The 24,037-nt window shown below is 40.0% G+C and overlaps 2 protein-coding genes across 4 annotated transcripts in view; one reads left to right on the top strand and one right to left on the bottom strand.

Annotated features, from left to right (window-relative positions):
- JAM2 (junctional adhesion molecule 2) overlaps positions 1-19,636 on the top strand; it is a 42,537-nt gene extending 22,901 nt beyond the window's left edge. Inside the window, 9 exon segments of one of the 2 annotated variants that reach the window (XM_057371852.1) lie at positions 2,991-3,056; positions 5,708-5,809; positions 7,335-7,487; positions 9,231-9,436; positions 11,624-11,726; positions 13,182-13,289; positions 14,223-14,238; positions 14,776-14,809; positions 15,776-19,636. In XM_057371852.1, coding sequence (XP_057227835.1) covers positions 2,991-3,056; positions 5,708-5,809; positions 7,335-7,487; positions 9,231-9,436; positions 11,624-11,726; positions 13,182-13,289; positions 14,223-14,238; positions 14,776-14,809; positions 15,776-15,841 — 854 coding nt within the window. In that variant the 3' untranslated portion in view covers positions 15,842-19,636. 2 annotated transcript variants of the gene reach the window in all.
- Positions 19,637-20,058: 422 nt separating this feature from the next.
- Positions 20,059-24,025, bottom strand: ATP5PF (ATP synthase peripheral stalk subunit F6). Of its 2 annotated transcripts, none has more exons than XM_057371855.1 (4): positions 23,942-24,025; positions 23,158-23,341; positions 21,757-21,881; positions 20,059-20,185 (listed from the first exon to the last, which is right to left on the bottom strand). In XM_057371855.1, exons 2-4 carry the CDS (start codon positions 23,325-23,327, stop codon positions 20,157-20,159), a joined length of 324 nt encoding a protein of 107 aa, XP_057227838.1. In that variant the 5' UTR covers positions 23,328-23,341; positions 23,942-24,025; the 3' UTR covers positions 20,059-20,156. The 2 variants fall into 2 exon arrangements, with proteins under 2 accessions (XP_057227838.1, XP_057227836.1); XM_057371853.1 differs by lacking the exon at positions 23,942-24,025 and adding an exon at positions 23,760-23,835.
- Positions 24,026-24,037: the final 12 nt, after the last annotated feature.

Below are 24,037 nucleotides of genomic sequence, written 5' to 3'. Positions count from 1 at the left end.
GGCAATGTGACACCTCCCCTATGAAAATAGTCTGAGAGAGTTGGGGTTGCCCACCCTGTGAAAGAGTATAGACTCTGGGAAGACCTTACTGCAGTACTTAAAGGGGACTTACAAGAAAGATGGGGACAAACTTCTGAGTAGGGCATGTTGTRTGTTAGGACAAGGGGTAATGGCTTAAACTAAAAGCAAGTTGATTCAGTCTAGACATAAGGAAGAAAGTTTTTACAGTGAGAAYGGTGAAACACTGCCACACATTACCCAAAGAGATAGTGGAAGCCCCATCCCTGGAAACATTTAAGGTCAGGCTGGATGGGGCTCTGAGCAACCTACTCATGTTGAAAATGTTCCTGCTCATCGCAGGGGGCTTGAAGCCTAGTTCAAGCCCCTAGATGGTCTTTAAAGAACTCTTCCAACATAAACCATTCTAAGATTCTATGATGGTACCTTCAAACAAAGAAAACACCATTGAGCACTGAGAACCCATAGCTGAAAGCCCAAATGGGCTCACTCAAGGCAGAAATGAAGCACACACTTCAACAGAAGTAATCGGAAAGCCTGTCTTGGTTTGAAAGACAGATGTCCATCAAGGAAGGCAGTAACCTCCCTTGGAATGGAGAATATGACCCCGCTTCCTTTTGAATTATTATWACTTTGAAATTATGGGGCTTTCAGRCAAAGATATGGGWAAAGTTCTTTAKTAGTATGTATGRCAAGGCAAACAAACAACAACCACAGCAACACCAACAGAGCCATAAACCCGGTGACACCTCCYGGGCTGTCCTCACCTTCCCCTSGTGCAGTTCCGGTYACAGCCGCCAGGGGCGCTGGTGGCTCCGGGCGGGCACGGCGGGGGCGGGGATTCTGGTAGGGTCTGTGCAACTCTTCATCCATTATGCAGGGGAAAGGGAAATCAGTTCTTCAGGGATGAATGAAGGAGGTCTGTGTGCTTGAGAAAGTCTGATCTTGATTTTACCTAGTTTCTATCAATCAGAAGATTGTTTTTATACAAGTTTCTAAATGTTGATGGAAAGAGGTTTTCAAATCTTGTCCCTACCCCCTATAGCAATTGTTCAGTTGGCTGACACAGAGGAACCGCATTAGGAGTATCCGTGCTCTTCAAAACTAGTCCTAAACCAAGGAAACTTGCTTTTGGAAAAAAAAAAAAAAAGTAGACCTATGTAAAGAACTGTGTTCAAGTGTTGTTAAGCACTTGCTACCCTTGAGTAATTGTAACACCTATGACCAATTGCTGGGCCTTGCATGTAGGGCTCTGAATTGTGAGAGATCAGAGTGGAGTCCTTGCCTGGGTGGAGAGCAGCCCTTAAGAGAGGGTGTGTAGTTAGATGCAGTGGGATAAAAGGTAGTTGGGTGTGGGTTGATGTAGGTATAGTGATATCACTTGTTCTCTCTGGAATTTCTGTATTCCTAATACATGAGTGTGAGGAACCAATGTAATTTTGAGTTCTGTCTCAACTTTGTTTAAAATTGCCAGTTGTATGTGGGGGAGAGGCTGCACAAGTGCTACTTGCAAGAGGCAGCTAGGAGATGAAAGCCGTGCAGAGACTGCCTGGCAGCCATCTCACATGGAATAAGCAGTAAGTAGGAGACCACAAAGGACACTGTCCTCCAGAGAGTTCTCCCATCAGATGGCAAAAGGTCTCTGCCAATGGACTGCAGTGGAACGTTGGACTGGGCCAATGGTCTCCTGTCATCAGGTAGACCTTGGGAGAACCCCAAAGGAACTGTGTCAGATACCTTGGGGTCTTTTTGCCATGATTGTAGCTGGCTGTTCTGCCTCTGTTTTTGCCAACTGGCCCTTGTTTGTCCTCGCTTGCTTGCTTGTCCTTCTCGCTGGCTGGACACGTGCTGAGCCCCTCCTGTGTCCTGCCTTAGCACTTCGTCTCCCTTGCCTGCTGCAGCTGTCGCCTTTTCTGCTTCTCGGTGTTCTTGCCCAGTGCCCTGCCTGCTTTGTCCCTGCCTGTCTTGTTCCTACCTAAGCCACCTGCTTCCAACCCTCTGTCGCCAATCCAGCCTGTTGCTGCGATCCCTGCCATGACCCTGTTCAGGACTCTGCACCTCCTGCCTGAGCACCCGCTCACCTTGTGAGGTGCCCGTCAAGGCAAGAGCTGTGCCTGTGCTCCGAGAGCTGCGCCGGCTCCCCCTGCCATGGGAAGTGCACTCACAACCTGCTGGTTGGATGTCAACAGCACATGATCAAGTTCTAGTAGTAACGCCTACTTTTTTCTCTCTGTCTCCCCCCTATCTCTCCTCTCCCTGTTCTTTTTCCTTCGCCTTTTTCCTTTTCTGTCTTTTCTATTCTTCTTTAGTCGGGCAACGCCCTTTTTGCTACCAATAAACAGTTCTCAGATATTTGCCTGTTTAGCTTAACTCCATCGTAGATCATCTGTTTAAGAGTCACCTGCAGTTCCCCTTTAGTGGAATGCAGTGATGAGATATCCAAGAATGTATGTAGGTTTTTTTTCTCTCTTTGAGTTAAAACTAGATAGATCTTGATTAATGTTTTCTCTCCTCTTTCAATAAGAACTTGAGGTAATTGCCAATTGCTGCACATATTTTTTACTCTGTAGAAACTGTAAGTAGTATACTTCAATAAACGTGTATGCCTTGTAATCATGGAAAATACACTTATGGATTAATAGAAGCCTCCCCAGTTAAAACCAGATGAAACCATTACCCTATTATAAAACATTTACTGTTTATACGGAAYTTCTTACATGTAAATATGATTATGCTATTGTAAAAAAAAAGAAATATTACTTATTTTTTGCAGGTGCCAGAGCCTGGAGAAAAAAGATTAATTGTTCAAGGCCATCCCTGGTCTAGCTCTTAGTTTGTACTCTTTCTAGTTGGCAGTGTCTAATTTGTACAGTGTGAAGAGGTCTCAAAAACGTTGCTTGTAGCTGCTAAAGCACTTATGAATTCACTAATGTTGATTGCTGAATTGTCTTTTTTTTACTGTCCCCTTGCAGATCCTGAAGTGTCTGGAATCTCCATTGAAACAGATAACAAAAATGTAAAAGCAGAGGAGTTTAAGGGTACAGTACGGGTATTGTTGTGATAATTTTTCATATATACACAATAGATGTAATCTGTGTATACAGAAGCTGTGCAGCTGTTGAGGTTGTCTTCCTGAGGGGTCTTGTGCTTACTCTCTCCACTGATTCTGTGTTATCTTTGTCTTGTCCCCATTTTCTCTTGCACAGTGTGGGGTTGAACTAGGTGCTCCCCAGAGATCCTTTYCAACCTCACCCGTTCTGTGATTCTGTGACTTGTTTGTCAGTCTAGTAACTTCTGCCTGATTTCCTTCCACACAGAATTATGGGAGCTGATGGAAAAGAGAAGCATTAAATATCTTACAGGACAAAAAGTGAGGGACTAGAGACAAAGCTATAATTTAGCTAATTATAAGTAACAATAATTTAATGGCTATTTTTACTTGCCAGTAGCTATAATAGCTATTTAGTTAGTTATATATGTATGTGTCATATATAAAATGGCAGTTACTCTGGCAACTTCCAATAACAGAGTGGAGAACTGACAAAGAGGAAAACTTGTTTACTGGGTAGATGAGAAAGGGGTGGAGTGCACTGTGAGGTTTGTGGGTTATGTGCATTGGTTTGTTTTTTGAATTTGACTGGAGTAGAAAGATGTGGGAATTTGGAATTGAAAAAACTGTTCTCTGAGCTTTAAACCTTATTCAGCTGTTCAAGGTAATAAACAAATATTTTAGAGGTCTCTAAAGCTGTCATCTAGACTTCTGTTAAGTATTTGTCTCTTGACAGAATAAATTTACAGTTCAAGGCAGGGAAAAGCAGAGAGAAACTCTTCAGGTAATATTAAAGCTTGATAAGGTGCTGTCTTTTTATATGATATATGGTTTGCATTTTGTTCTTTTATTATTTGTACATTAAATTGAATCAATTTAGCACAGCCTAGATGCCAAGTCAAGTTCTTCATGTGTTGCAGCACTAAGGGATGGTAGGGCTGATTGACATAGTTATTCCACTGAGTGCAATTAGTCTGGAATGCATTTTCCTTTTCTCCTCTAAATCCTGTTACTGTAGAGGAGGATGGCTAGACACTGGAACAGGGTCCCTAGGGAAGTGGTCATGGCACCAAGCCTGACAGAGCTCAAAGGAGCATCTAGGTGACACTCTCAGTCATGGTTTAGTTTTAGGTAGCTCTGCAAGGAGCAGGGTGTTGGGCTAACTGATCCTTAGGGTTCCTTTCAACTTGAGATATTCCATAATTCTATCACCAATGATAGCCTTCAGACCAGATGTAAATCCAAATTAAACATTGTGCAGATCTCTCCAATATTCCAGAGGGCTTTTGTAGTACCAGTGCTGATGCACAGTATCCTGTGGGGCCCACCTTAATGCAAGTCAAGTACACCTGCTCTGGAAATACCTCTCCCTGACTCCATTACTATGSAAAAAAGCAGGAGAGGGGAGCTATAGTTAAGGAGAATTTTATTATATTGTCTCTGTTCTGTGCACACTCCCTTGCTTCCATGCATTCCTTTTCTCTGAATAAGATTAGTGGATGGGCATCAATGCTATTTTTTTTTTTATGAAACAAAAACATGTGGCATGCAAGAAAGGGGCAGCTCATTTGAGACAGAGGTGACTTGTTCAGCTGAGAACACTTCAGCTGAGCTGTCTCTGTGTCAGCTAATAGAGACCAGCTCATAAGACCAGCCAACTGTCWCAAGGTCAGTAGCAAAAGCAAGCTGAGCTTGAATGATGCTTTTTCTTTGTTAGAAGGATACAAAAACAAAATGGAAAGGAAATTAGCAAATCTTAAGGTTCAGGAAGTCTCCGCCCATTCACTCAACCTGAAGTCAGGAACCTCAGACTTCCTGAGTGCACAGTATGTTTTTCGGAGCGGCTAGTGCATGTATAACATGTTTCTGGCAAGGAATGCCCTCCTGCCTCAATTTTTCTTTCAAGTCTGGACATTTTTTTCCTGTGTGAGATATCACCAAGGCTACTAGTCTGGCTTTTTGATTCTTTTCAGAACGGACTCAGGAGATCAGACTCTGAAGGGCAAGCAAGTAGATTTGTCAGTAGTTCTTAATTGCCTTCCAGCCTCATTTGCTGCGACTGGAAAGGAGGATGATGGTTGGTTATATTTGAGCAGTGTGTGTTTGTGTAATGWAAGCTAGACAGGCCTTGCCAAAACTAAAAAAGACTTTTGCTCTTTGATACTGTGTCCTGTATTAGAAGATTAATAGCTTATGGGTAGCAATGTCTATATTGCATTTGTTTCTTTAACCATTTTACTGGAATGTTTTCCATCTGCATTAAGTTATACATTTAAACAGTAAAACTATTGATACTGAATTCAGAATGGCAATTCACAAAATATTGTTAATAACAGGGTCAGAGTCCCCTTTTTAGTGGTGATCTGCTCAAAAATGTTTAAACTAAAATGAGGGTAGTAATAGAGAATGCAGTCGATGAACTGGATATTCCTATGTTGGATGGAGAAGGTAATAAACTCCATGCAGCATGGGGATATCTAGTCCCTAGCATCTGAAGTTTGATCCAAAGGCCACTGAAGTATAGGAAAACTACCGTTTTTTTTGAAGGGGGAACATTAATTTAATGGAGCCTGATTGTATACCAACACAACACTAAAGTTTCTCATTTTCCCTCTTGTCTTTTTTTTTTCTCCCTTCTAGAGGCTATTCTTAGTTGCAAACACAAATTTTCAAAAGGAGTGAGTTTAAGAATAGAGTGGAAGAAAATCCAGTCTCAAGGAGTCTCATTTGTCTACTTCAATGGTAAATTTACAGGTACAGTACTACAAACAGACGGWTGGTTTAACAGGTCATTCTCTAGCATAGATATTGACTCTTGGGGAACAACACCAGGAAAATGACTGAATGAGAAGAGTCTTGACTGTTCATATTGAAGAGTTGTCCTTTTGCGAGGAATTCTTTCCTGGGGGGAGAAAAAGCATTTCTTTATAAAATTGTCAGTTATTAGTTACCGTTTTAGTGAAGTTAAATGTAATAAAATTCAAGACTAAAAAAAATGGCACTGCAGATTCCTTGGTGTTTTTCAACAATGAAATTACTTGCAGATGTAAACTTCCCTAAACTATTGCAGACTCTGTACTCGTATCCTAAAAAGTGATTTCTGAAGCCTCTTGCAAAGGAGGAGGTTTAGATATGAATAATTCAGCATTTTTTGTATACATAAAATATAAACTCAGCTGTATATTTTAAATTATTTGTATTCTTTTCAGAAACAGAATTTCACTTTGTTCTGAAAAGGACTTACCTCAGCTTTGTGTGTTGGAGACCAYGCAGGTCTCTGTTACCTTGTACACAATAAATAAAGGTTGAGAAATAAAATAAAAGCACAKCAATTTTGTTAGTTTGTAGAATTTGCAGATGTGCTGACCTGGTTGATGAACTTGTTTTTTTTCTGCATATATTTAATTCAAAAAAACCCTGGAACTCATGGTTCTCTGTATGCAAGTAACTTGAGTTTCATAATAACCTGTAGAATTAAAAAAAAAACCAAATTAATTGTAAATCTGATGGCAATATGTTTCCTAAATCCATCAAGCTTTCCTTACTATGTTCAAAAGCCAAATACACTGCTATGTCTTACAACTTTTTCCTTGATGTAATTAAGTTAGTAATTGCCATATCTGTAGTGGAAAGTGGGGTCTTTCAGTCACCTCACTACTGCTATGCATATTTTCTTGAAATACCTGCAGAAAATGCATTCCATCTTCCAACTGAAAAATAAATGGAGATGGGTTTTTTTTTTTTTTAATTGAGAGTGTTTTTTTGGACTAACAGGAAGATTCATACTGTCTTGTGGAGGGGATTATATATTGCTTTTTGCTGATAGATAACTAACACTGAACAAGTGAGCAATAGTTTCATGTACAGTATGATGTAAAATATCAATATATCATTAAGTTGTGTGTGATTTCAGAATAAGCCAATGAGCTATACACATTTGCTTTCAAACTGAAAGGTGAAATTTAGGTTAGATATACAGAGGAAATACACACAGGAAATTTTTCTTTTTGAGGGTGGTGAGGCACTGGTGAGATTGCCCAGAGAAGCTGCCACATCCCTGAAAGTATTCCAGGCCAGGTTGGACAGGGCTTGGAACAACCTGGTCTAGTGGMAAGTGTCACTGCCCATGGCAGGGGGCATGGAATGAGATGATCTTCAAGGTGCCTTCCAATACAGGCCATTCTGTATGATCCAATACAGGATCATTCTGTGATCCTGTGGTTTTATAAGCAAAGAGCAGAAACCTTGCTGTCTGTTCTCCCTATAGGTGATCTTCAAGGCCGAGCAGAGATGCTGAATACAGGAATCCGAATWAGGAATGTGACTAGAAGGGATTCTGGAACCTACCGCTGTGAAATCAGTGCCAAGAGTGAAGAGGGGCAACGCCTGGGAGAGGCTGCTATWACTCTCACAGTATTGGGTACAAACTGTATTACTTAAGCTTCTGTAAAGAAACTGGATGATGGGGTGCTGGGGTATTGAAGCTAGGGTTGTCCATGCAGTGTGTGGTTGCTGGATTTTTGGGTCTTCTTTGGGCTGGGTTTATAAACACACTGGCACATGAACATTCTAYGACATCACAAAACAGCTTGGCAAAAGTCATGCTTGCATTAGAAAGAGACAATAACTAGGGTTTTGTTATATAAAAGTGAGTTTCGGTTCTCAAAACTGAAATCACTCAGTGACTGAGAATCCGGATAAGATGATCATGGTGTTTGGCACTGGAAAGTCAGCATCTGTCAACACTTATCAAATATTCATAACCAGTTCGCTCCAATATGCTAAAGTTTCCTCCTGGTTTTAAAAGGAGGGAGTTTTTATGCAACAACAGACAGAGAGCTGGCAATCTGTGGACTTTATTTGCAAGAGAGCTGGTGGTACCTGCTAGGGGGCAATTGTTCTTTGTGGGTCTTTGTTTTCCTTCCCAGTTAGGGAACGGGTGCAAAAGTGAATACTGAGCACATTATTCTCAAGTAGTTTCTGGTATTTCTGTCACTGGAYGAGTGGTAGAGGCTGACAGCTTTCCTTTTTTTCCTGTACAGGGGCAAAACAGGGACTTGCTTTTGTAGATTCTATATTTGTCCTCTTAAAAATAAAAATAATTGATCTTTTAAAATTATRTGTAAAATCTTTAAGTTCTTCATGAAGGATGATAAATGCATGAACTTCTGATTAGTGCCAACAATGAGGTAACCTCACTTATTCCTTCTTTCTTCTACTTTCTCAACAGCTATCCTCTTTTCAATGTGGCTTCTTAATTTAAAGTTGAACTCTTCAAGGCTGAAGGAGAAAGGGGGGTGTGTGTATGTTGCTTACAAACCATTTTGAAAGTTAATGTGAATTAGTTATTATTTTACTTGTTTGGGTTTTTTTTTTTATTTCTGCTTTTTATCTTAAAATCAACCCAGAAAAAAACTATAAATACTTGTTCAGGTGGCAGTTGTTCTTTTAATGTTCCATGGATGGCTCTTCACCATTATTTTTATTCTATATAAATGTTAAGTACCAACAATTTAGAAAGTAAGTTTCTTTTTGATATTAAAAATCAAAAAAGAGATGTTCATCCTCATAGGAGGAACAAACAGCTCTCCTGCATCTGTGTGGGGGAATGTTTGTTTTTAATTTAAACTGAAATGTAACTAATTTGTTTTGGTCCTCAGACTGGGGTTTACACACCAGTCTTGGTAATTCCAGTCTTGGTAATACCAGTCTTGGTAATTCTTTCTGACAATCACATCTCAAAAGTTGACTCTTTTTAATACAAAAAAATCTTTTTCCTCTTCTTCATTTTTTTTTAAATGCTTGGGCAGGGAAGAGGGCAATTGCTGGRCTTGAGATTCCCATCTCTATGAACAAGATGTTCCATACAACAAACAAAGTGAAACAACATTCTGGGGTTGGATGAGGGTGCACAGATTGGAGACAGAATGATACAGCATATGGTGGGGGAGGCTGGCAGTAAGCACCTCTTTCATTTTTAGCAGCTCATTTTACTGTGCTCTCMGTAGCAAGATTCTGCCTTCTAGCCCTTCTCCTGCACCTCATTTAATTGACACAGTATTTATCAAATGTGCACAAGTGCTCACGTCCTTACCATACCATCAGCCTGTTGTCATGTGGACAGTACCAGTACGTGTATAACAAGTGCAATTTCTCTGTCCAGTTGCTCCAGCTACTCCAGTGTGTGAGGTCCCCAACTCCGCRATGACGGGAACGGTCGTGCAACTGAGCTGTAAGGAGACTGAGGGCTCCCCTCCATCTGAGTACCARTGGTACAAGAATGGTGTTGCCTTGCTGGAGAAGACAGGAACAGGCAGTGCTAGAGCAGCAAACATAACTTACACCATGAATAAAAAGTCTGGCATTCTGGTAAGTGTGATAACCAGTTCTGTGATAGACAGCTATCACAGAGACCAAATTTTACTGTTCATTACAATGATGCACAGGAGTCTTAATCCAAAAATTCACAAGGTCTTTGTTGGAGGTTAATGTTATGCTCAAATATGTGCTGAGAAATGTAGAAGGTAGTTTCTGCCTCAGACCAGTGACAAGCAATAGACACTGMGTGATATACACAAATTGGGTAAGGTGTGAGGCTGCAGTAATGAAAACTGAGAATCTAGAAATACATGAGAAATTTTACCTTGTCAGCTGGTAAACTAGTGCCAGGTGAGAATGAATGCTCAGTATGGCAACAGAGCTGTATTTGACAAAAYTTTAAAATCTGGAATAGTAGCTTCACACACTTCAAGGGGAGCGCAGAACTCGGGGCAGTACAGAATCTCTGCAATCCAGTGCCATTTACAAGTTCCCAACCAGGACCTGTGAAACCAGTTGGGACTGTAAATAAGCTTAGTGGGTTCTTTGTTTCAGTTGTAGTTTGTTTTATGGGTTGTGTGTTGGGTTTTTATCCCTTCAGAACTGGCTGTCTYTCTATCATTCTTCCCCCATTAGCTGATTCTTAAAAAAAAACTTGATGCTACTTAGAATGCTGAGATTTTTCAGTTGTACTAAGAGTTGTTCTAAGAACAGCCTATTTTTGTGCAAAATCAAACATGGAAACTGAAGTATGACTAAGCATTCAGATGTTCAGAAGATYCTTCRGCATACTGTCAAAATTAGCTGGRCTATTCAAACTGAYTAATCACTTCTGAAAATATCAAAGTATGGCATACATTAAAAAGAAACGGCTAGCAAATTTAATTATAAAAAAGTAGAAACACTGGAACTGTCATGAGGGCAATGTTCACCTCTTTCTTATGGATCAAGTGAGAGCTTTAGAAAAGCCTTACCTTAGGTTTAGATTTTTGGCAGCAGCTCTGCTTAGGGTGACTTGCACCTAAATTGCTCTGGCTTGCAAGTTCTTAAGAATGGACGATTAGGTCTTATTATAAAATTACTTATTGAATAGACAGAAGGTAAYAGACAAGAGGCCTTAAAGAGAGTTAGGTACTACAGAGCATAAAGTAAAAGAACTACTAGTGGATTACATAAAACATTGCATGGCATTAAGGTATCTATATTAGAGCTAGCAGAGAGAATAGATTAGGAGTCAATGTCACTTACCACTGAATTACTCTTAGTGTACATGGAGTCTTCCACTCAACTCTTGAGAGAGTAACCACAAAGCAGCATCCTGGCTTMGGGGATGAGACCCCACATATTTCCAGGGAATGTGCAGAAGACTTCTGCTTTGGGAAAATAGCTTTGGGGTGTAGCTTTTATAGTTTGCGAAGTGAAGGGTCTGTCAGTCAGAAATTCCAGCTTTTCTTTCCACATCTGACTACACAGGAAGGTATTTACTGTCAGCTGAAAGCATCTATCCCATGGCAACAAAGTAACTGACTACAAAACAAACTGTCCTGATTGCTCTACTTCACCAAGGCTCATGTGAGGCTCGTGTGAGAACGAGATGCCCTGAATTAATTGCTCCAGCTAACAAGCAACAGATAGGCTTTTCTGTGGCGGAGGGAGATGTCCTGCTCAAGCCTTGCTTCCTCATTTTAGTTTTTACAGTTGTAGTATTTGATAAATAGTGTGGTTTAGCATTTCTCTGTTGGAAGAAGACATAAAGTGCATTTTGGAGGGTTGAGAACCACCCAGCAACTCTACTTCTGAAAAGTTTTGGCAGACAAGTATATATATATATAAGTTGTATATGACAAGTTTTTTTGAAGGATCAGTTAACGGGGTTGTTTTGATAAAATAAACAAACTGTTCTGATTTCAGGTATTCTAGGWTTAGAGCATATATTGAAAAGTGGATATTATTGAAAAGTTCTGATTTACTGAGAAAGAATTTCCTTGTAGATACACTCCAATAAATATCCATCTAAAGGAACTTTTTAGGCAACATGTAGAAGTTCAAGGACCAGGAAATGTGAYTAGGGAGCTGTTACAAGGTTGAAATGGACCAGAATTTCTTACTGTCCTTCAGAGTTTTTTGGCGTTTTATTTGTTTAAAACAAATAAAACCATGGATTGACATGTCAAAATTTCTATCCTACAGGATTTTTTTTTTCTCTTCTTATAATGGTTTTGGACTCTTTCTTAACAGCTGTTTAATACAGTTACAAAGAATGACACTGGAGAGTATTTCTGTGAAGCCTCCAATGGAATTGGATTATCTCAGAAATGCTCAGTGAAACGAATGCAAGTTGGTATGTGTCAAAGAAAACAAGGGTGGAAAACAGTCTTGCAGTAGAATTTAAGTAATTGCATGGTGCAACTGAGAAGCTAAGACCAGATTGAATTAAATCTTTTTATTTGGTTATGACATTTTGGGGGAGGAGAAATGTTAATATAAGTTCTTTATCACAGTAATTAGCTTGTAGATTGCTAAGCAGCGAACTTCAAAGAAAAGGACAGCTATATGAGAACATTAATATTTCTGAATGCTTTTGTGGAAGACTTACAGGAGAGTGTGCCAGTCAACTGGGGTGTTTTCTTTAAATAAAGCCTCCCTTTTGGGACTCATTCATGAGAGATCTTAATGTAATAGTCTATAATAACCCAAAATGGATGAATATTTTTGTAAAAATGTATAACTACTTCTTGCAGATATGATAGGAAASCAAATGGTAAGAAATCCTAATAACTGCTTCAGAGAAGATCCTGTCGAAGTGTTGCATAAAGCAAGAACATGAAACTGCAAAGTTCTATATGGTSCTTTCTTAGAACTTAACTGAAAATCACCATGTCATGGCTTTTAATGCATTCCTGGTGGATTATGAGCAAGTGTTCCTCAAGCTACTGGGATAGAATCATTCYGTGAAAATATGCACCTAAGTCCTAAATCGCTGTCAGCCTAAATTGTACAAAGTTGATAGGTTTTGAGGTACAAATCTCAACCATGTATTAGCATATGCTTAAAATCCAAATCCAAATAAGTAATTGGAAACATAACAAAAGACTATGAAAATTGTTTCTGCTTGTTGATGTTTTTGGTTTTCATAAAATGGATACTGTCTGAAGCTCTTAGTGATTATATCATGAAATGGGCATGGTCCTTGTCATGGTGAACCCTACCCATCACCTTCAAAATCAAAATGGCCAGATGTTTCAGTAGTCTGGTGTACAGTTTAACTTCAGGCAACYCAGCTTTATTGTGTTGTTTTTTAAAAGCCTTGCTATTTAAAAAATTAAAAATCATCAAATTCCAAATAACTCACTTGAAGAGTTCTTTAGAAGTAGAACCCAACTGCCATCAGCTGTTCCAGTTGTATTAAGCAAATTAGCTCTATGAAAAAAACTTGCTTTAAGACTTACAAAGATTTCAAAATATTTTCCCATAGAGACATATGACTTGGGTAATACTTATCTGGGGTAGATATGATGAGGAGTATGTATCYCCTGATCCTTCTTATTTTTTCTTTACTTTTGACCCAAACTAAGCTGTTGATGTGTACCAAACACTTTACTTAAAGTACTTGTGACACACTAGTCACACTAGTTTTTTACTGCTTAATTACGTCTAAATGTCACTAATTAACTTATACATCTTGGGCCAAAGACCACCTATAGATACCAAATATGCCTGTGGTAATTAAGGAAAAAATCCAGCCAATGGAAATTTTTGCCGTTTAGAACACTGGACTTCTGTTTTATAATTACAGATGACCTTAACATAAGTGGTATCATTGTGGCTGTAGTATCTGTGGCTCTGGTGATGGCACTGTGTGGCCTTGGAGTATTTTATGCCCATAAAAAGGGCTACTTTGCAAGTAAGTAGAATAAAATCACTCCTTCGTTGAGTCAAAAATTATCTCTATTTAGCAGAGTTTCCATCAGGGTTTCTCTTGCTCAGAGAAGCTGTGGATGCCCCATCCCTGGAAGTGTTCAAGGACAGGTTGGAGGGAGTCCTGAGCAACATGGTCTGGTGGAAGGTGGGTTGGAACTAGAKGACCTTTAAGGTCCCTTTCAACCCAAACCATTCTATAATTTTATGATTCTGATGACGTCCTCCTCTCCACGAATGCTCTTAACTCCGTGATACTAAAGCTGGAGAGCATTAAAACAGAACATTTTGTGCAGACATTTTTATTCTGCCAACTTTTATTGCAAAACGTACTGTATGAATGGCATGGAGATGCTTTTGCAGTTGCTCAAGGCTACCRAACAACATTCTAGAGAAAGTTACAAGACAGACCCTGGTTCCTGGAACATCTCTGTCCTAGTTTTGATAGGGAATGCCTAAGAAAGGCAACATAAAAATGAGCCAGTTTTAGTCTACAAGGCCTGACCAGCGGAGTTCTAATGAAAGGGAAACTAAATTAACCATCTCATTCCTCTGGGTCATGGAAAAAGTTTACTTTTAAGGATTGCTGCAAAAAGCTTTACAACCAGCAACCCTCTCCATAGSCTTTACATTGGTACCTGTAGGGTTGAGCACAGCAAGAATAGGTGCCAAACACTGGGGTATGAAAAATTCAGATGCCTGAAAGTACCAGAGGCTAGAGCTGCTGGTTAGAGTTCACTTAAACCTTAGTTTACCCTTGAAAGCAACCTAATCTTCTGCTTAAACTCACTACGAAACTTGGTGCAGAAACTCCTTCTAGAAATTTAAGAGCTGAAGATTGTAGGAATAACTATTTCAGAGAACTTTAAATCAGCTAAGAAACTCTTCGTGTGTAATTCTTTTTTTCTTTCTTTTTCAGAGGAAAGCTCTTCCCAGTAAGTATCTTGATGCCAGTAGTACATAAATCACTTACACCCCTAACTCAGCTATTGGCATTCATGTGTCTTGTCTTCAAACTAGACAAAAGACAACCAGAACCAAAATTAACTGCTCTCATATCCATGTCTACAGGTTATTTCAGGAAGTATTTTGTGAAAGTATGACTGGTGGAAACTTYTGACAGTCCCTGGTCTTCCCCTTTGATATGGATTTATTTCACTCAAATTTCTTAGTAGCAAGTCAGAATTTCTCAAGCAGTTTTAGTTCTGGCCATGAGCTAGACAAAAAGTGTAACTGGAAAACTTGAATCACAAGSTAGAGCAGGTGATTGGCAGTGGTTTAAGAGGTAATGACTGATACCTGAAAGCATTCAATGGATTTGTTATTGTAACTTTTTTCTAAGAGGGGGAAAAAATATCTTGAGGATTGCTGGAAATCTGGAAAAATGTATTCAGATATAAGGTTCCCAAAGGGGTAAAACCAACACCAGAAAAGTCACTRTTTAACTTGTATTCCATTCCTGCTGTTAACAGAAAGAAGACTAACTATCAATCTACGAGTGAAAAGGCAAGTCTTTTGTGTTCATTTGTGCTTTTAAAAAGCTTTAGATACCTTTGAAATTCCTTAGATCTATAATGTCTTTGCACACATACATAAACTCCTCACACCTGCCATGCCATACCTGTCCCCAGTACCTGGAGATACTCATCTCTGTCTGCATTTATAGCTTCCTCTTGCACAGTCTCAAGTGCTACACAACTACATCACCTTGCTCCATACTTTGCATCTTCTTGTACATATTGATAAACTAACTGAGACACATACCAAGACAGCAGTGAGAGAAAGACTGGGCCCTAACTCTTCTAAGAATAATGTGGATCAAAAGACTTGACTAAATATGGAAGCTGAATTTACTACTTCTACCCCCACTTCYGTGAGTGGGCTCCAGAGCTTTAAATGCATGTACATTGCTCCAGCTATTCAGATTGGTGCAAGARGAATGGAGTTCTAACTAAAACTTTATCTAAGAGTGACGACTTATCACTATCTACAGTTWAAGGACATTAGCAGTTTAAGCAGCATTAGTAATACTAATGAAACCTTAAAATATCCCTGAACAGTACTCACTTCCTTAATCAAAACAAAACGTACTAAATTATGTAAGCTTATTCCTTGACTTAGTATGTATATAAGAAACTTACTGACCAACTATCTCTTTGCTCTGAGTGAAAAGGATAAAACTTCGAAGAGCTATTATATCTGCTTATCACTGTTAATGCACTTAAATATCAAATGCTGAACAGAGCTGTTTGATACCTGTATTTATGAATAGGTAATTACTTCTGTGTATTTTACACAGTGCATTTTACACTCCTGTCTCAGAAAAGAATAAACATTAACTAACAGGGCCTTACAYACCTTTCTTGTCAATCTTGATGCCTTAGTTTCTTCTGAAATGTACACTAAATATTAACCTGCTTAAAATCTTTGAACTATTATTTATATAACCTMTTTATATGATTCTTCATTTAGGATTTCAAGCATACGAAGTCCTTTGTTATTTARAAGATTTCAGCCTCTGTGAGGGACCTCAAATGACTACTTGTTATACAAAAGTATCAAAGTGTCCTGGTTTCAGCTGGGATAATTTTCTTCATAGTAGCTGTGTTTGGGATTTAATTTGAGAATAAAGTTGATAACACAGTGACATCATAGTTGTTGCTGAGTAGTGCTTACTCCAAGTCAAGGAGTCCTCAGATTTCCACGGTCTGCCAGTGAGGAGGTGCTCAAGAAGCAGGGACAGAACCCAGCTGGGACAGCTGATCTGAGCTCTCCAAAAGATATTCATAGAATCACAGAGTAAGCTGAGTTAGAAGGTACCCGTTACAATCATCGAGTCCAGCTCCTGGCCTGGCAGAGGACACCCCAAGAATCACACCATGTGCCTGAGAATGTTGTCCAAATGCTTGAACTCAMACAGGGTCGGTGCTTGGTGACCAYCCCCACACCAGAATGYCATGCCCAGTATATGAACGGGGAAAGTGGGCCAGGAGGAGCCGATGCCTGCTGGTGAACGGGCTGGGCATTGATCAGCAGGTGGGAGAAACTTGTGCATCACTTGTCTTTCTTGGGCTTTATTGTCTCTCCTGTTTGTTACAATTAATATTATTATTGTCATTAGTAGTATTAATATCCTATTTTACTTTGTTTGAATTAGTAAGCTGTTGTTCTCTCAACCCACCAGTTTTACTTTTTTCCCAGTTCTCCCACCAGGGCTGGGATGGGAAAGTGAGCAAGCAGCTGCATATGGTTGAGCTGCTGGCTCTAGTTAAACCCTCACAGTCCTTTTTGTCACCTAATATGGGACTCAAAAGGTTGAGATAAAACCAGATCTGACCAGAGCATGYTAAAACAAATTTAAGTGTTCATTGTACTGGTTTAATAGTTGCTGGTCACCATATTGATTCATTTACTCTAGGCCTGGGTTAAGGTTATCACTGCTGTTCTGTGTTGTACTGGCTTGTGGTATGACAGAATGGTTGTGAGCCTGCCTGGTGTTCGTCCCCTCTGTCCTTCGAGAGCCATCTGGTGGGAGCTATCCACAGTTACATCTACTSCCTTTTACCTCAGAGAGCCAACCCATGGGAAAAACAGCTTCCTTCCCCTCCAGGACGATTACAGGAGCATTTGAGAATTTTAAAGACGTTGTATATCCTGTGACTACCCTTGAAAGTGGCCTGGTCCTGATCCTTTTGCTAACAACCAGTATATTGTTGCATACGGTTCAGGCCTTCTTTAGGGTTAAGCAATGATCTTTGGCTACCAAAACCCTGGCAACACGTACTGTGCCYACACAAACTTCAGTGGCAGGCCAGCAAGAGGATACAACTCAATCCTAATTCCTGCGTGAGCTGCGTGATGTAAATATTTCAGCTGTTGTGCTGGTGAGCTTCCCCAGTGCTGGGATAATGTGGCTAGTAGATTGGAATTACAGGGTAGGGATCACTTTCTAGGAAAGCAGGCATTAAAAAAGTTATTGGAAAGGAACACAAGTCCTAAGCCTCTGGAMGTGATTCCTGTCAAGCATGAAGGAAAGGTATCCTTACAAGAAAGATATTACATATCACCACACAAATTGAAAGATATCCAATACCTGCCTGAAGTAGTTGTGCTAGAGATTATTTATTTTGACCTAGTAATACAAGGTTCCCACAGATCTGGACAAATTCTTCTGCAGTGACCCATGTGGTCAAAATTTATACAGAGTGTACTGAGAGCACACACCAACCCACTGGCAACATTMATCTGGAAAGACACCACACCACCATCTGTGGATACAGTGGCTTGCCATCTCTGAGAATATGAAGACAATCTCTCTTCCCCTCTCATCTAATCTGTGGAGAAACTATCAGATAAACTGTCCCAAGAGTTCCAGCAGTTCAAAGAGGGTATGTTCTATTCCCCACTGTACAGACCCATGTCTCAGCTAATGACAGTAAGCGTTGGCTCTAGAGGGAGGATTTAAAAAGTACACACCACAGGATATGCTGTGAGTTTAGCTGAGAGACCACAGTGATGGCATGAAGAATTGGGATGGAAGACCTACCTTGACCCTTAAAGACACGGGTACATGAATTGCAAGGGAAAATAATCCCAAATGGGGCTTKTTACAGGAAAACTGCTCTAGGACCTGAACACACTTGGTAAGGCGGGAGGATGGGTGATGGTTTGTACATTGAGTGGATTTGATTTGGGGTGAGAATAGCCAGTGAACTGTGTGATGTTAATTGCTGTATAACATTGTGTATTAACACTTCAGTGTCAGCTGTGCACCCACCACTGCACTGGGCACCCCATGGTGCTTATCTCCACCCCTCCAGCTTTGGGGATCTGAACCCAATTCCTCTTCAGTTGCCGTATTAAAAATGAACTTYRATGAAACCAGACAAGCACAGCAGTGGTGGAATCAGAACTGGCTTCAACCTGCAACAATCCAACATGCAACAATTCAGTGATGGAATCAGAACTGGYTTCAACATGCAACAGTCCAACRYGCGACAATCCAACCCTCTTTCCTACCCTGAAAGACTGTTTATGACAGATGGAGCCAAAAGTCACAGACTAAATTAACTCAATAGACAATAGGGATTATCTATAGACTAAGAAAATGATATCTTGTTTATGTATATACGTGCACCTACAAAAAGATGGGAAAGATGGTGGTGGATTGCAAGGTGTGGGACCGGGCATGACGCATATGGTATGGAGTAAGCAGCTAATACTATTCTGGTTTCAGCTGGGAGTTAATTTTCTTCTAGTAGCTGGTAGAGAACTGTTTTTTCAAATAGTATGAGAATAATGCCAATAACACACTGGTGTTTCAGTTGTTGCTCAGCAGTACTTACACTGAGTCAAAGACTTTACAGTACCTGATGCTCTGCCAGTGAAGTGCTCAAGTCATGAGGGAACAGGGCCTGGACCCTGATGTGAACTGGCCAGAGGGAGATGGAACATCATGCCCAGTTTATAAACTGGGGAAATTGGCTGGGAGGGGCCAGTCACTGCTGGGGGATGGGTTGGGCATCGGTCAGCAAGTGATGATAAGCACTTGTACTGTGTATCACTTGTGCTTCTGAGGTTTTATCTCTCTTTCCCTTATTATTACTTTGGTTTAATTATTTAACTGCTTTATCTCAACCCATGAGTTTTGTTTCCAGTTCCCKTCATAGCAGGGGGAGGGGAGAAGGAGTGGACCAGTGACTGTGGGGTSCTTAGTTGCCAGCTGGGTTAAACCACAACACCAAGGGATCTTTTGACTTCTGCTCTGTAAATATTGTTTCCATGTATTACATACTGAAAATAAAAACTGCCAATGTTTAGTCAACCTAGCTGTGATGGCATTTCAAAAAAACAAAACAACCCCCTAAAAAAACTTAAAAGATAAATTAATTTGTATATTCAATTTAGTTCTATGTGTGGCTTCTCACTTTGTTCATCTGTACGTGCAATGCAAGATTTCACTCTTGCAGCTTAGAGCAATCTATTCGAATAACTTTCATAGATAACCTYGCTACTTGTGTCTCAACCACTGTCAAGGGCTTAAGTTCTCCTGAAATTCTGATTTACCAGGACTTTGAAATTGTATTAATTTGCCAAAGCCATCTCTAAGTGTGTAGCTGTGCAGAAGTAAACTCACTAYGCTCACAGAATTAATCTTCCTGTAATAAAAACTCAAGCAGTGTTTCAGTATCTAATGTGGAAGTCTCTCTATAGGCTGCATATATAATTTCATTCTGAAGAAAAATTGTGTCAGTACACTTCAAATTGTAGTATCTAGACCCTACTGTTGAAGTGCTTGTTTATGTAGTTTCTCAGATAATTATTATAAATAAATAGCTTCTCAGAAGCTGAGGTGTTCATGTCAATAATTCAGTCACAGAAATTCACACATTACAACCTCATTAGCAGATTTCAGTTTCTTCTGGAAGATCAACACTTCATCACCTTCGTGTTCATTGATGTTCAGTGTAGAATTAGGGCATTTGTACTTAWGCTTTTGGCTGTGCAGCTCCATCACTACTGTAGGGCTTTGCTACAGACTTAAGGTTCRTGGAGTTTTTTGCAGAACCTTTTCGGATGTGACAAACTCAACAGAACAAGTAGTTCCTTCATGGTGTACCATGACAATTTACACAACATAGGTYACAGGAGTTTTGCAGTTAATACTGAGCAGCACTACTCCGCTGCCTCTGTCACCCAAGAGTTGATCCCTGCTAACTATGCTGACCATGTAGTTAAGAGCTTCTTCACACCACTGAAATCAAACAAGCGCTACGTTTATTAAATTATAACTGGTGCCACATTCAGCAACTCCATGGCTGTACAGTGTTGTTCAGTATACAAGCTGCAGAGATCACTTCGGAGTCTCCTCAAACTTGGGCTCTACAGGAAGAATGGGAAAGACAGAAAATTCCTATTAGTCTCTTTTTATTCCATCTTCAAACACCACAATTAATTTGTAATTCAAACAAAACAAACCATTAAATTGGCAAGCTAAAGCAGTACATTGCAGTCTACAGTCCCACTTACTGATTAAATGTGAGCAGCAATAAACAGTAACTATGCTGGAGACAGATCTTTTCTGCCTTGAGGGAGTTATGTATAAAGGCTAAGCCTCAGTAACATTCTGCCAAAACAGCTTTTAGCAACACATGGGATAGGGGAGAAGACAGCAGAGAAACTGGAGAAGTCAASCAGAATGTTACTGGACGAGTATTTCCATCACAGGTCTGATACAAGCACAAGTAACCAGGCTCTTCTCTCCATTTGATTACTGTRTTATCAGTGTGTATCAACAGAGAGGATCACACCATTTCAGCTCAACTCAGCAAGATACTCTCCACATGCAAACACTGACCAAGGAGTTCTTGAGGGCTCTGGGCATCTGAACTAGTAATGCCTGTCCTCCTTAATACAAAGTCTGAGAAACAGAGCTCAGYTTATAGTAATCTCACTAAGACAAAAAAAGTGTAGTTCCTAAACATTTAATTACTCAGATTTGAAACACTACKGAAATTAGATCAACAATAGCCAAGCATGGTAAAAGAACATAGTCATATACGTGTGCATGCTTTGTTCTATTCCTATGGACACAAATTCTTTTTCCTTAAAAAAACAAGCATGATTTTAATATGCATAGTTTCATATAAAATAAAACTGAATATAAAAAGACTACATCCCTCAAATTATGGAAAAAATTAAAAAGAAAAACCACAGATCCTACTTTACAAGTATTYTGTTTTATCAGCACAAGTAACAACCTGACACCAACTTTACCCAACAGAAATACAACCAAAACACAAAACCTTTTCATGTGCGTTCCTAGTCTAAATTAGAATTTCCAGATAGTCTGGTCAGAATTACAAGTCACTGATTATGGTGGTTTGGCCTTGGCTGGCTGCCAGATACCCWCCAAGCCTCATGCTGTCTGCYCTYTCCTTTCCACACTAAAACAAGCTTAGAGCAGTTAAACGAAGTGATATCCAAACAGCTGAAGAAAAAGGTAGTAAGAAAGTTAAGTCCTATGTTCACTTTCTGAAATCACTGACTTTCCAGAGGAGCTTACAAAATCAAAAAAGTCACAATTTGAATGATATAAGACTAATAACTTTATAGTCTACTGATCTCTTTGGCAGAATGAGAAAAATACAGGCCCTGGGCTATTTCTATTTGAGCTCTTTCTTTATCATCTGTGAAGGACAATTAAGATAGCCTGATCTAACTGCAAGTTTTGTTAATCATCAATATAGGAAGATCACATCTCTGCTAGAAAAGGCAAATGATCAAAACAGGGGTCACATGGAATCAGATGTGAACTGTACAAAAGTAAGATTCCCAGAGGGCATTTTACATTAAATTAATGGCACAAATATAAACTAAATAGGTATTAAAAAAAAACTGTGAGTAAACACATCTCTACTTGCAATGAAAAATCAGTAAGATTGAGAACTCACCCTCAAATTTAAATTCCGGAAACTTGGTGAGATCTCCCTCACCATAAGCTCGTTGGAGTCTTGCAAGGGATTCATTCATGTCTTTCTGAAAGTCAGGTCCTGCATCAACGGGCCCTCCAGCTTGCCTAAAAAAACATTAAAACTTGTGATTAACAACTCAGTTCTAACATTTCGTGTGAAAAAAATCTACATTTTCAAACCTGTTTATGAATTTTAAATCTTTTCATCAACCAAAGGAAATAATTTAAAATATTTCCAAAACTCAAGATATGACACCTTAGGGTCTCCTTATCTCACACATAAACAAGATCCTCAAGGTAAAGGCCTTCTACTATCAGTGATGAAAATCCAGCYATCACTGATGAAAATCCAACCCTTTTCAGACAAAAGGTGGTCTTATGAGGCAAAAAAACTACACTGATAAGTATGCAGACTCTCAGGGCTTTTAGTTTTGCTTGTTCCAGGTGAGAATTCCTAACAAAATTGTGATTTGCACCTCTGGTATTTGAATTAGTCATCCTGGTTAACAAAGCTAACTGTTCTTGCAAACACGCTTTGAATGCTAAAGAAGCAAAAACCCCCCACCACAAAATGGGATACAAATATTAGATAACAGTAACTCTTTAGATTACCAGCACTCAGTCGTATCAGCACAGGATCCACACTTAGAATTGGTAAAACTACCAAATCTGTCTTCCTACACAGACTGGTTTGTAGGTAAGGATACACACATCTTCCACCAGTACAGCTAAGAACTGTCTTATTTCCTTTCCAGGCATAGTTCTCAAGAATGAATTACACAGAATTACTATACTTTTAGCTTCCTGGTCAGTAATTCGTTCAAACATTACAAGAATCTAGGATTCCATTTGAAAGAACTGCTTATTACATGAAGATGTTAAATGAACTGTCCTGATAGTTCCATTAATTCTCTATTGCTTTTRGAGAGTATTTCCATTCAGCTYCWGGAAACAAGACTAGAGAATAGTTTTCTCCAGCCAAAAAAAAAAAGAAACAAGGAAAGGGTTTGTTTGGCTTTTTTCTCCTATATTTATAGAGTATAGATGGGTAAAAATTAACATACCAGTACATTCATGTWGTGTGCAAGAAACCTTAACTGAGTGCCTTCACTGCCCAAGAAGACTGACATCAGGTTCTTTCTTTTATAAGCGAAAAAAATGGATATTTTCTATTAGGTATGCAAGAACAAGCCTTTTCACTAGTGACACCATCACTAAGTGTTGCAAGAAAACACACCTTAAATATTTAGGAACCAGCCTACAAAATKATCAAATTGTAGGCAAAAATCAAACACTTTATGTCTGATGTTTTTATGTCAAAATCAACAGACTTTCACCTTTTGCCATCTGCCCCCTCCTTAAAACAGTTTCCTTTACTTACTTGCTCTTCGTGTTGTACTCTCTGATCTTGTCCAAGAAGAGTTTCTGAACCGGGTCRAGCTCTTTTGTCTTGTTGAAGACAATCGCAGAGAGCCCAATGTTCCTGCGCAGGTGAACGGACGCAGAGGAGCGGAAATGGGCGGAAAGCCGCAGGATCTGTCGCAGGATCATGATGGCTCTACTGCCTTAACCATCAAAAAACACCAAAGCAGGAATAAAGAATTAGTCACTGCAACATAAATGCATAAAAAATAAGGAAGAAAACAGCCTAGAGGTGAAGCCAGCCAAGTATTTAGCGGATATTTCCTTTATTAAGACATTATTAAGACAAATGCATAGAGAAGAAAGAAAAATGTACTTTGTAGCTGAACTTTAAAGTAGAAAGGTATTCAAAGGTTATTTAAAACAGCATGRGGGGAGGGTGAAATTCCAGCAGCCACTGAACCCGAGGGCATCGTGACACCGATCAGCTCAGCTCCGCGGCYTGTTCAGTACGGAAACGCAACCGAACAACCCAGGCAAACCGGTTCAATTCCGTTGTTCCCGTTGTTTAAGTAAAAAAATAAAGTGACAATTTCAAGCCAGCAAAGCTCCCCCAGTCACCTTGGCAGAATCACCGCCGCCGCCTCCTCTCGGCCTCGCCCCCGCGCGTTGCGCGCCGGGAACCTCGCCCCCCGAACGGTGCACGCCGGGAAACCCCCCCCTCACCCCCCATTCCCCACCGCGCACCCCCGGAGCTTCCCCTTCTCATTCCCMCACACCGCCCGGCCCTGCTCGGCGCCTACCGGGACCTGGGGTAGCGCGGGGAGAGCCCCAAGGAGAGCCCAGCACGCAGCGCGCCCGCTCAGAGCCGCCTCTGGCTGAGGGGAAGCCCCTCGAGG

This window comes from Malurus melanocephalus, unplaced genomic scaffold, assembly GCF_030028575.1.
Source record: "Malurus melanocephalus ecotype Western Australia unplaced genomic scaffold, MMel_1.1 scaffold_159, whole genome shotgun sequence".
Lineage (NCBI taxonomy): Eukaryota > Metazoa > Chordata > Aves > Passeriformes > Maluridae > Malurus > Malurus melanocephalus.
This window is presented reverse-complemented; position numbering and strand designations above follow the sequence as displayed.